This window comes from Varanus komodoensis, unplaced genomic scaffold (genome assembly GCF_004798865.1).
Source record: "Varanus komodoensis strain SLA01 unplaced genomic scaffold, ASM479886v1 scaffold10, whole genome shotgun sequence".
Classification (NCBI taxonomy): domain Eukaryota; kingdom Metazoa; phylum Chordata; class Lepidosauria; order Squamata; family Varanidae; genus Varanus; species Varanus komodoensis.
Window position 1 is genome coordinate 26,175,753 of NW_025335269.1, and position 13,896 is coordinate 26,189,648.

The window sequence follows — 13,896 nt, forward strand, 5'->3', positions numbered from 1 at the left end:
TAGAAATGCTTCTCTGCTATTGGTTGTGCTGCAGAACCTAAACTAAAATAACCTCTACAAAAATTTTGTTAATTTGGAGGAGGGGATAAGAATTCCACCTGCTCACCCTGCCTGACTTTCACACACTGATCATTCCTCTGGAGAAACAACCTGTGTGCATGCATTTTATACATATGTTCCATACATCCACAGGATACCAGTGTAGTGTTCAGCACTTCAAGGAAGTGAGGTAATACAGAGAATTCTTCTGTTGAATGAAAGTAACACTCAAATTTTAGCTCCTGAGCTTGCTTTATCAGCCTTTGGTGTTTCTCTCTAGTGAAGAAAACCCAAAGGGCCAAAGTGTGTGTGTGTGATTGGAAAGATTAATTCAATTACAAGTAGTGGAAATATAAAATCAGAAATGCAATGGGTCAGTGGCATATAAATGAACCGGTTGAATGATCAAATGAAAGAAAAATAAAATTGATCTAATCGAGTATGATACAGATAGCAAGATAATAATTAACACAAAATATCTAATATCAATTAAAATAAATTAGCTGGTATTCAGACACTTACACATTTTGTGTGTGTATTCATCTTAAATTGTATTTACTGAAAACTTTCACCAGTCTGAACTTGGCAAAACTTACTGTATCACCAACAATATAGTAATTTGACCTTGATTGATTGGAAGGCTTGTAGTCACTTACCACAATTGGAGGAGACCACCACATCTGAGCTCAGAAGAGTTGAGCAAGACCAAGGTGAGTTTCTGGACCAGTATAAAGAGCTGAACTTAGTTATCCACTGGCTTGTGTACTTCCTGAATGTTCAGGCACACTTCTTGCTCAAAAGAAAAAACATATATTTTTGTATGTTAAGAGAAAGTATGTTTAGAAAGTTGTGTTGTTATTTTAGAAAAGAGTTTAACTTTCCAGTTTCCATGTAGACTTAAGCCCACCCACACACACACAAATTAATGCATAAAAATGAGGTTTGAACATATGGATGAACTATTGCCAAAGTAACACAGCAGAAATAGTTTATTTATTTATTTATTTATTTATTAAAACATTTTTATGCTGCCCCATTCGCTGAAGCCTCGGGGCGGCTTACAACAAATAAGTTAAATAACATTTTAAAATATATACATTAAAATCAATTACAAATATACAATATAAAATAAGCCACCCTGGCCAGAAAAATTCAATAATATTAACATTTAAAATGCTGCTTGAATAAAAAGGTCTTCGCCTGGCGCCGAAAAACAAATAACGACGGCACCAGGCGGACCTCTCTGGGGAGAGCATTCCATAACTTAGGCGCCACCGCTGAGAAAGCCCTCCTCCGAGTAGCCACCCTCCTCATTTCTTTCACGGAGGGCTCCCGGAGAAGGGCCTCTCCCGCCGATCTCAGGGGGCGGCTGGGCATATATGGATGTAAGCGCTCCTTCAGGTGACCAGGACCCAAGCCGTTTAGGGCTTTATAGGTCATAACTAACACCTTGAATTGGGCCCGGACTTCAATGGGAAGCCAGTGAAGCTGACGAAGAACTGGAGTCATGTGAGCATAACGTCCAGTCCCCGTCAGCAACCTGGCAGCTCTATTTTGCACCATCTGAAGTATCTGGACCATCTTCAAGGGTAGCCCCACGTTGAGCACGTTACAGAAGTCAAGACGGGAAGTCACCAGCGCATGTGTCACTGTCGCAAGGCAGTCGTACTCCAGATAGGGGCGCAGCTGATAAAGGAAAGGAAAGTTTCTCTGTCTCTAATGGTGGAGCCCTTGCTTTGCAAGCCAAACATGCTGGGTTCAATTATTGGCATCAGGTACAGCTGGAAGAAACTCCTGTCTGAAATGCTAGAGAATGGATGCATACAGACAATGCTACTTTAGATGGATCAATGAGCAGACTTGGCATATGGAAGCTCCCCTTGTTCCTGTGCAACAGTGTAGACCTTAGAATTCTGTCAAGCAGTTTGGCTGGTCACATGCATTTTTTTGCTATAGGTAGGCTTTGTTGATCTAGGATTTCCACAACATATAAGTTTGCTACCAAATAAGTGTATCAAAGCATCTTCATCTTAGCTGGTCCCTTTTCTTCCTTTGCCTTTCTTCCTCAATCTCTTTTTCTTTCCAGCCTATCCCTAATTTGTTGCAAGACTGAATCACTTAAATATCAGAATATATAATATACATTTCCCTCTTAGTAAACGTGTCTATGTCTGCTTAACATACTTGTTTACCTGTCTGTTGCCCTGCCCTGAAAGAAATATAACAGACAATTAGGCACAATACCTGCAGAACTAAGAAGTAGTAATGATGACTGTACAGAAAGAGTGCCCAAGTTTATCTTTTCTCCCTCGGTATGGAGACCAAACCATCTGCCCGCCCTTACCACAGCCACAGACAGTTAATATGTGTGATGCAGCAAGGGACAACTGCATCCACAATTGTCAGCATCTCAGATGTGTAACCCATGATGCTACAACATCTCAGCCATGTATAGCAGGGCATCAACATGATAAACCTCCCTGCTTTTGCTGTGTTCTTAGGACTGCAAAAAACAGGGTGACTAGCAGGTCGCAGTATGTCATAACAGTGAATTTTGCAAGCATGGCCTATGTGTTTAGTCAAAATCTTTATTAGTATCACTGCTGTATACTGACGGATTGCCCTTCCACAGTATGTTTTCTGGAAATATGGGCCTGTTCATATGGTATTTATGATACTTTTAATGCCATTGGGACAAGAAATCAATGGCTGTTGATTTTAAGTGTTTCTTACCTCAAATATCCCTAAGGAAGGATAAATCAAATCCCCTACAGCAATAACACTTTATTTTAATTTTGTTTTGGAGCCATTAATATAGGATGGTGTAGCGTTCATTTTAAGTGACTACAAAAACACCAATAACATTTTATCCGTAGCATCAGAAAGGTAAGAGAAATCATAACAAGTAGTTGAAAATGGGTGAAGATGAGCTTCCATAATTTTTTATGGTCTGGTCATGATAGTTATTTCAAGCCAGAGGAAAGAACCGTAAAACATCTTAAAAGCACTCCTTCATCCCAGCCAGATGCTTCTGTGTGCAATATAGGTTGCTACTGGCATCTTTTAGGTATTGCATCTTTCTAAAGGCAATAAAACATATTGGGGTAGAATCAATCTCGTTTCTGCCCTTAAGATTTCACATCTTCTGCAGAAACAAAAATCTATATCAACTGTTAGATCAAAGTAGCCACAATAGTTGTAATGGTGTTATTTCACAAGCTTAAGCAAAAATCAATTTTTCCTCCATGACGCATACAAGGTAGATAATACACTTTCATATGTAACTATTGCCATTCTGAAGTGATGTATGATGATATTCAGGAAACACTCTCGGCTGCATCGTTCTGCCCTTTACTCAATATCAGAACATTTCGTTTTGGCCTTGTTCAGCCCTTGCAGGCCAAGGGTCCACTGACTTTCCAGGCAATCAGATACGCATTAGCCACTCCATGGTTTGCACAGATGAACACTTTTCTCAGTGAAAATTCATAGAGTGCACTCTGATTTTAAAAGACGCATCCACTCCACGCAGCACTGCAATCTTTGAATCAGCACACCCAAGCAGATAATTGCAGCTGTTAAAGCAGACCACAGTGCCACCAGTCATTGGCAGCCCACCTGCTGACCTGCGATCACTTAGTTGATACGGAGCAAGGCATTGGATGCAATGAGCAAGCCATGCCTGGAATCATACTTTCCTGCATCATTACTCCCTTTCAGTCAGGTTCATGCATGAAGAGTGGGCCTGTTTGCTGTATCTTCAAAACATAAAAACCCCTCCTGCCAAAGAAACGAGCAGCAGGAGTGCATGTGGGCAGAGGGGAAGTGACACGGGCTATTCTCCCTTTGCAGAGGGCGCATTGCATGGGTGGGCTCCATCAGTGTGGGTTGCTTCACGAGGAATGTGCAGTGTGGGACTCTAAAATAGACGCACAGCACCAGGCAGCCGCACATCCCTCATGGTCCCCTTCTTGTACAAAAAGGACCTACATATGCACTTGTAAAGTTCTTTTTTCCTGGCTTTCTTGATGAGAAATTTGGATATCATTGAATAAGACTTGAGCAACTGCAAGGAACTTCCCCAAGGCCAAAAAAAAAAAAGGTGTTGGTGATAAGTGAACAAGTCTTTTATTTACTGGAGTTATATCCCATCTTTTTTCTTCTTGCAAGGAACCCAGAGCAGCTTACGAGATCTTCCTCCTTCTTCTGTTTTATCCTACCCTGTGAGTAGTTAGGTTAGGCTGAGAGGCAGTGACCAGCCCATATCTGCTGTCGTTTTCCATAAATGTCTTTTATTGTTCTGGATATTACCATTAAAACTATCATAAGCACATTAGCATGCTTTTAATTGCTATTGTGCTTTTTTCATGAATGAAAAAGAAATATTAAGACAACTAAACTGATCCCAGCTAAAATACATTACTTCCAAAAAGGAGTATTTTTATATTGATGTGACTTTTGTATAATTAATACAGCAAATTTCTACTGGAATTTAAAAGGCTATGATTACAGTGGGGAAACCAAAATGGAACAGTCTTTTGCAGTTCAGTCTGTTGCATACAGTGGCAAAGGTATAGCAGCCTGGGAGAATTAGCAAGTGGATCAGGAGTTAGAATGGAAAGTGAAATGAATGCTAGGGTTTTCCTATGGGGCTAATACTGGTGCATTTCCAAAGACGAAATGTCAAAGTTATGCCAGCAGTAGAACCAAATACACTCACAACTGAGTCTGCATGCTCCCATAAGCCTTGAATTTGCAATTCCTGAACTGCTCGCTCTCCATAACTTACAGCATTTTTTAAAAACCAAGAATGGGCAACTCACAGCTCTCCATATGTTAGAATACATTAGCAGAGTTTGAAAGGGCCTATAAGGCCATCAAATCCAGCGCTTTGCTCCAACATGTCGTCAGATGGAGGTCTGCGCCTTTTCAGGTCTGCAAAGGTGATTCAGCATGCTAGCGCAATATATAGCTACATAGGAAAGTTGGATACAGCCTCCTCCTAGGGCATTCAAACCCCAGTGTCCTGCATGAAACACTGGGACTGATGAGGAAGAGCAGTTTGTTGACCTCCACCTCCCATTAACCGTAGCCAGTATAGTCAGTGATGAGGAATGATGGGAGTCACTGTCCAACAAAATTTAGTGGACCAAATGCTGCCTGAATTTAGAGGGCCTGGTTATTAAAACAATAGAACTAGTGGAGCAAATCGTTGGAAAGGAGTGGGTAATCAGCAAAGGACACCTCCTCTCTTCCAGTAGAAGGAGCATTCTTTGCCAGTTGAAGCTATGTCTGGATTAAAATTCAAAGGACTTTTCTGAGTGTTGAGGCAGGTTGTAACCAGGAGAGGTTTCGCTGGAGAATGGGTAGATCTTAACATAGCACTTGCCATTTGCATTGTTCCCTGCTCTCCTGGAAGTGGTGCTGGCAAAGAAACTCTGAACTGGGCTGCAACCCTGTGGCCCCCATCTTCCCTGAACCACCCTTTGATTTGTACCCAGTCCATTGCTATCTGCCTAAAAATGTAACATTCTGCTTAGCCATTAACTTCCAAACAATTTACATTGCTGCACAAAATGCAAAAGGCCCTGTGAGACAGGCCAGTTAGGAAGCCAAAACAGTGTTTGAGTTTAGCCATGAATCAAAAAGAACAGTTGCTACAATTCGTTTATCTGATGTAAGTTTTAGTGGGAGAGTACGCTTGAGGAAACTTGTGTCTTGGGTAAGACCAATATTGAAGCACAGGTGCCTGAATACTGCTCCATCCAAATAAAAAGAGACAAACCAAAACTCCCTGCACATGGAAAAAACATAGGTCAGGAAAAAGCCTGTGCTAAATTATTCTTGACAAAAGGAATATAAAAGCTATATAAAACATCACTTTCAGTTCATACTTGGTGGGAGATAGTGGGGATTTAAACATGACTATTGCACTTTTGACACTTTAAATATGTTATTTGGTTTATTGTGTAGTGTAGTGGCTAAGAGTGGGGGACTGGGACTCGGGCAATCTGATTTTGGGATATAAATCTAATATGTAAAAAATAAATACTGTTGCATACCGTCTTAGGAAGGTTTCTACCCTGAGAGGTGGCCAAGGAATATTTTAAATACTCAAAGTAAAATAATTATTTAACAAATAATAATAATGAATCTAGAATGATATTCAAATATGTACTAAATACATATTTAAAATTTTTATAGGATTTTTTTGAAGAAACATCACAGATTAATGAGGAATTAAAATGGGAATGGGCAAAAAGGTGTGAAAGTGACACAGGCTGGAAATTGGTACATCCACTCCTAATTTTCTGGTAAAGTCAACAGATTCCCTCTGGGTGGGTGAGTAGAGATGAAAAGAAAGCATGTTAACTAGACTGAAAAGGAGCGTCATTTGCATCCCCCAATCTAAACCAGTAATATTTGTAATGGCTTCATTATTGTGGAAGATTGAGCCTTTGGTAGGTATTTCATATAGGCAAAATAAATGCATAAAGGACTGGATTTGAAATACTGAATCACTGCCTCATTGTAAAGCAAAACTAAAAGTATAGCTCTGGAGTGGAAATCAGAACCCATGGAGTCCTTTTGGAGTTGACTTATGAAAAGAAATGGTTGACATACACAAATAACTTAGGTGTAGCTACTGAATTAACTGAAGGATTATTTCTCTCTAATTGGGTGAAAACATTAACACACTTTTGAGTGTTGAGATGATTACAAATTGATTTGTAATTATACAATTTCTAAAGAGTGAGCAATGATTAATTGTCTCCTAGGAATGGGTTCTGGGGATCTCCTGTTTACTGGGAATCCCCAGTACTTTTTGTTTTTGTGACTGCAGTAGAACAAGGAAAAATCAGTAGTATTTAAAATAATTGTTGCTCTTCCTGTTGCTTTGCTTTAGAAGTAGTGACTTGTCTAAAACAAATCATTTAGTGGGAGCTGAATGGTCACCAAAATCCATTTTCATCCACAGACACATTTCTGAAATGGAATACAGGAATACGTTTTATAGCTCATTAGAAAACATTACCTTATCTACAATTGCCTGTATGGAAATGACTTAACATTTTAGACACTGGAGAACTATTCCTTCTCTGCAGACCTTATACAGTTTAAGTACCAAAACCAAAATGTGTGTCATTTATCCATGGATCCATTTGCTTCATTTTTAAAAGTATTAATAGAGTAATATAACTATCAGTGAAGGTAACAACAGGTACAGATGTCATAAAATAGATCATAAAAATTTAAATATACAACATTTACAACAGTTTAAAGAGCTAAAACAATTTCAGTAAAAAACAAAACAACACTAGAGCTCTTAAAATAGTTGAGATGCCCCATCAGAAGTCATAAAATGCCTGTGGCAGAGGACAGTCTTAACATGGCACCAAGAAGATGATGATGATGGGAGCAGGACAGATCAGTAAGAACATTCCATACTTGAGGAGCCACCACTGACAAGCCCCCTCCCACCTTGTGGCCCCCCTTTAAGTCTCTTTCACAGGTTGTATTTAGAGAAAGACCTCAGAAGTACATTGTAATTTCCAGAGAGATTCAGATTGGGCGATGCATTCTGTCAGGTACTATAGACCGAGGGAAGGAGCAATCACAGCATGGTGCATGAGAATAGGGTTTAAAGAGGAGAGATGTGGTCTGTTATCCATCCTCCCATATTGCTCTGACTGTGGTTTGTAGGTATGGACCAACGTGTTTTGCTGCCAAGGCCACATCCACTGCCCATTCCCTTTACAGGAGCCAGCTGGCTCAGTGGTTAACAAAGGGGTCTTCTGTTGCACCTGGCAGGACAGGCTTCTGGAGAGGCCAGAGCAGGCATTGTGGTGTTCACAGCCCTGCTTTCTAATAGACAGAAATAGCCAGGTGGCTCTGTAGGCGCAGCAGAGGCACCCCTACTGTGCCCTCTATCCACTGCTACCTGAAGCAGCTGCCTAATAATGGGGCTACATCCAGCTAACTTAAAAGGAAGTGATTCAGGAGGTGCAAGGGATGATCGGGCTGGGGCGCCTACCCCTAAATACGCAGCAGCAGAACCAATGAAGGGCTACCATAATTCTTAGAAATTCTTCAAATTCCTTGGCAGGGCTCTTAAGGCTAAGATGAAACTTAAGAGGAGTTTTGTTCTGCTAGGACAGCTATAGATTTTAGTGGGTAAACCCTTTAGCTACACATCAGTATTTCGGAAATAGTAGTGCTCAATTGTGCAAGAAGAAAAGTATTGTTCCATGTGTCATTAAGAAATCCTTGGATGATTTCCTTTTTAAGTGATGATTAGGGTGCTTTCCATAAAGCATTATTTGTTTCTGAGAGTTCAGGGTTTGAATGTGTTCAGGCATGGGTGCATGCTGCATATTCATGCTATTCAGAATACCCATGTATTGGAGAGTTTGAAGACCACATCATCTGAGTCAATTGAGGGCATTTGATGGGTTTTTAGAATTTAGCTTGATTTGTTCTGGTCAGTCAAAGATCATTATAGCCAGCGTGCTGTAGTGGTTAGAATGATGGACTGGGCATCTGGGAGCTCAGCTGTTGAGCTCATTGGGTAATCCTGGGCAAGTCACAGATTCTCAGGCTAACCTACCTCACAGGGTGGTTGTTGTGAGGATATCATTGAGAGGAAGAGGACATTTATGCAATCGGCCTTGAGTTCCTTGAAAGGAAAAAGGCTGAGATAGAAATATAATAGATAGAAATATAACAAACAAACAAATAATAAAATTACCACTTCTCCATGCAAAGTGAAATGGAAAATGGCTTAAACCATGGCACTCTTTGAGGCATCACAACAAGCTGATAGTGGAAGCAGCTGTCCTGATCACATGGCATGGGCCTTCTGACAACTGTGTCAGCCCACCTTTCATTTACTGGGAGCACACAAGATAATACGGGTCCCAAAAAGGATGCCAGTACACAGAGCAGGTTCCCCCACAGATTCTTCCTGAGTTGCATCCTTTCTTGCTGTCCCAAAATTTATGCAAGTGATAATGTGGGGGCCACAAGCGTCAATTTGTGCCTTAAGGATTCTGTAAGGCTGAAGTGATGCAAACAAGAAGATGGATCCAGTAATACAGAGCAATGTGCAAGTGACTTGCCTAAGCTATCTCTTAAGCAAGGCCAAGACTAGGAAAGTAACAGCATCCTTTCCCCACAAAAGAGTAAACATAGTTTCATATCCGTGCATATGATTAATCACTGCTTCTTGCAATACGAACATAAATTTACTAAGGAAGCCAATTAAGGAAAAGATAGAATGAACTGAAAATACTCTTGCTCTCCAAAGAATAGTGCTATTAACAGGAGGCAGATTAAATGAGCAAAATATTAAAGCAGTGGGGCCGAATAAAATATATATTCCACAGAGTGTAACAGGATATTTTAAAAGCCTGGAAAATCCAACAAAGAGCAGCTAGGGTAGATAACAGTGGGCTGTGTTGAGCGTACAACACATGGTGAAAGACTGGCACATGAATGGGTGCAGATGCTCTACTTTGCCAAAAGGAGGGACGGGAGCTCGCGCATAAAGTCGCCACAGAGATGGGGGTGTGTGTGGGAGGAAGGGGAGAAGAAATCTTGCAGCTGCCACTGTGAGTTGTAATGTGCTAAGTGGGCCAAAACTGTGTGCTAACATGTGTTGTTTGTGTAGTAGCTTTATGATACATTTCTGAACTATAAAATGGGTGATTTTCCTAACATGTAAGAGAATGAAGGGCAGAGGAGCAAACATAGATGAAATCTATTTTGAAGTGTAAATTACCAAATAAGAGCACTGGGCATATGAATCTTATGTTATTAATATTCTAGTTACCTACTTTGCTAACTGTGGTGACAAGCCTCTTCTAAAATTCACTTTAAATCTCTGCTGCAGAGTGCTGTTGGCATGGCAAGGGTACAAATCTTAAAAATAAGACTTGTAACTTTAAAATGTGCTTTGGCATTCTGCTGTGGAATACTGTGTAATAAAGCTGAGCCTGTTAGATTAGATGTAAGAGACAGCATGACACAGAGCACTCTGATCATGTAACATGAATGAATGCTGACATTTTACATTCTCATTATAGATTTATGCTGAGCTTGTTTATGCCCCCTATGCAGCCTCTCAGAAGCATCTGTTTTGCTTGAGCTGATGTATTCACAGGATCTCCATCTTAAGAATCATTCTTTGTTAGTTATTTTATAGAACTTAATGGAGTCCATATAAAGAAAACCTACTGAATCACAGAGGGGTTTTTCTGTGTACCCCAGGGGGAACAGAATTTCACTGAGGAATTAGGCATTAACACTTTTTGAAAGCAAATCTTGGGTGACAAATGCACAGAATTCCCCAGTTGGTGATGGCTATTCGACTTTTCAGTTTTCCCTTGTGTCATACAGCGGAAAGCCCATGATAGGTGTACAAAGGAAATTGGTAGCATTCCCCACCATTTCACTAGTATACATTTAGAATGCCTGCCAGTGCACACTGAGTATGTTCAAGTCCATTCTTCTGACATACGGTTTTTGAAAGATTTAGGGAAAATATGTATAACCTGTGACCAACCAAGCCAAATATGGTCCACTGTCCATTTTCTATTTATTGTGTTTATTTATGGACCACTTTTCACCTCCAGGAGGTTAACCATTCCACAGTTTTACCATCTCAGGCAAACTACAACATTGTCTTAGCAACACTGATTTTTCAGACTTCTAGTCCACCAGCCTGCCCTGACTGGCTTCATCACAAATTGTGCAGGCTTGCTGAACGACTGATGATGATGATCAGGGATGTTACTGACCATGGCGATTATCAGCTCAAACATGCATTTGTTTATTATGTAATACTTGCAATTATTATGACTCAAAGTTCATTTTCTTCAGAAGTTCTTCTACAGTCCAGGGCATGTAAGAAACATAGACCCAGAAACATAGAAACAGCGCGAGTCAGAAGTGTCCTCCTGGGCCATCTAGTCTGACCCCTGGCTGCAGCCGGCTCCACTCATGACATGCCCACCATGTGCATGTCCAGCCTATCTTTGAACACCCTCATCAATGGGGCCTCAATGACCTCTCCATATCTAACTTGCACTGAACACTGAAGTTTGCAAGTTAGGGCTTTATTATAAATGCAGGAAATAAAAGCCTGTATTAACAGATAATTCATGAAAAGTATTTGCATGGGACATTCACCATTTTTCTTCCCAAGAGTCAAGGCTTTTTCCAAGTTAGCTTCCTATTGTTTGGAGTCTAACAAAATCACTGTTCGTCATATTTCTTAAGTCAATTTGAGCTCTTGTTAATATCCATATAAAAGAAGTACAATTTGAAGGAAATATGTTAGAGTCCAACCAGAATTAAACAGCAATTTAGAATTTTGGGAGAGTATTATTAGTATTAGTGTCCTCCAGGAATGTCCATAATTTCTGATCAAACAGATGGTAGTTTTCCCATGCCTAATGATGATGCACTCGGTGAGTAAATGATCTTAGTCATTGTTTTTCAGGATACTGGTGTAAGCTATACACTATGTACTTACCAAATCTCTTTACATCCTTTCTGATGAAGTCTAGTTATTTCCTATGCATATTCCCTCAAAAGAGGAATTGGTGTCGTGCACCAAAGTCCTAGCCACATTTGTTTTAGACAAATTATTTGGAAACCTGCTGCACATCATTTTTTAAAACTCTCCTTGCTGCTACGATAGTAAATATAGTAAACTGCATGGGATGAGATTAGTGTTAGGCCCAACATTCTAACAGTTGCACTGTCCAGCTTCATGTAATGTGTGTGTGTGTGTGTGTGTGTGTGTGTGTGTGTGCATGCTTGTGCCTCCCTGTGTCTGTCTGTCTGGCAGTCTGTCTTCCTTCAGTCCCAGTAGTTAGCTTGCCCTTTCAGACATTGCAGGGGTCTTTCCTCCTGAGGTTGCTGAAGGCTCTTCCCAGACTCTGCTGGGCCAGGCTCCAACCAAAGAGGAAATGATTCATGAAACTGTTCCATCTTACCTGCCCTGTTGGATGAAAGCATAGCTATTCCCAGTCCTTGGGAAGAGACTTCTGCAGCCAACTTGAAAACTTTAAAGGCCTCATTTAACACAATCTAGAAATGTCTCCTCAAAGGCAAGTCCACTGATACTCAATGGATTTTATACCCACATAAGTGAGCATAGGATTGCTGGCAAAGCTACAAACAGAAGGCAATGTGTCCAAGCAGCCCAGTGAATGTTAGACAATGAAAGAGACAAAGGCCTCTTATCTCAACTGAAGAATGCACTAACTATCCAGCTATCCCACCATTATGGTTCATACTCGTATGACCTGACTTACAATTCAAAACATGCTTAAATTTTGTGCACTGTAGTCATGAGATCTGAGAGATCGTCTAGCGTTTCATGTGGATCTACATCCAAACAGATAACACTACAGTGCACTTGTTCAGTATGCAGCTTGCAGTGCTCACCATGGCAGTTCCGTTTCAGACAGTATATCAGATGTTGCCGCAGGTAGACAAGTGGAGCAATGTTTATCCTGGATGATGGAGCTCTTTGACAAAGCCAATAGACTGTGAAGGAATCATATCCAGACATCGGGGAATGGAATTTTAACTATATTGCCCAGTAACTAAGATTGTGTTTGATAAATATACAAACAGAGCCTTAATGAATCAAATATTTGGCAACATGCCAGCAGATCTAGACGAACCGGTCAAGAAATAATCTTCATTAACTAATGAACCCAAAGTTCAACAAACAACAATTACTTTCATGCAAATCAAGTAACCAACAAATCATGGGAGCACTTATAGTACATTATTTATTTTGCCTACTTCACACTGTTAAATGGGATGGGTAGTGTTATAGGCAGATTAGACATTATTCATTTGGGCACATTTGGTAGGTAGGTGCAGTTGGAATTGGGGCTGGTGAGCATCCATGAACGCCTTTGCTGTGCTTGGCAACTCTGGAAGTTTTCCCCCCATACTTTTGCAGCCCCAGATGGAGATATGGGTTGTCTTTGAGGCCAAGTCACCTTTTTTCTGGGAGCAGGTGACACAGAAAGTCCTCCCTGGACCGCAGTGGCATTAACCAGAAGGGTGGTGAATAGTCAGATGCCACTAGGCAAGGGTGAGATGTCTCCCTTACAGGGTAGTCAGCTGTAAGATCAGCAGCTCAGACTCTTTCTAACCTTTGTGGATCAGTTTTAAATAAATGCAGGCCAAGTTTATACCAAAATACAGTATGCCACTATTTATTCCTCTCCCATTTCACTCACAATTATCTTCACTAAGTAAATGAAACCAAATATCAACAATCATGAATTACTTCCATGCAAATCAAACAGACGACAAATCATCAGAGCACTTACAACACAGTAGATGAGAGGCAGGGCATCTACTGTATTTCAGACTAGCAGAGATGCTGACGTTTGAACAGCTGTCAGGCTAGCCCATTTCATTGTAAGAAACGATGCTGATCTGTTCATCCTGCTTTGCTTTCATGCTGTCACAACAAACAATACATTATATTGATCCCTAATGAAAGGAGATGTTCCAAAGGCTTGGAACATCAGAGTGTTTAACAACACCTTGGTGAAGCAGTAGCCAACTGTCTGCAATTTGGATAAGTCATTCTTGGTTGTGATACAAATTTCGGGATTTATCGAGATAGGAAGGGACTTAGTGGATGCGCATACACACTAATGGTTAATATGGAATTTAAAAAGCAAAGCAAGATCTTACTTAGGCTGACACTGTTGCAGCTAGTGAAAAAACTCCTGGAATCCTTGCAATGCTCCACCTAAAGTAGTTAGGCATTTTCTGAGAAGTAGTTACCTTGTCACCATTTGTTCAGTCTGAATAATG

The 13,896-nt window shown here is 40.5% G+C and overlaps 1 protein-coding gene across 1 annotated transcript in view; it reads left to right on the plus strand.

Annotated features, from left to right (window-relative positions):
* Window positions 1–4,940: 4,940 nt before the first annotated feature.
* Window positions 4,941–13,896, plus strand: part of CSMD1 (CUB and Sushi multiple domains 1) — a 909,441-nt gene continuing 900,485 nt past the window's right edge. Inside the window, exons 1-2 of the mRNA XM_044419148.1 lie at window positions 4,941–4,982; window positions 6,244–6,302. Of these exons, the coding sequence (XP_044275083.1) occupies window positions 4,941–4,982; window positions 6,244–6,302 (101 nt within the window). The remainder of the gene's footprint in view (window positions 4,983–6,243; window positions 6,303–13,896) is intronic.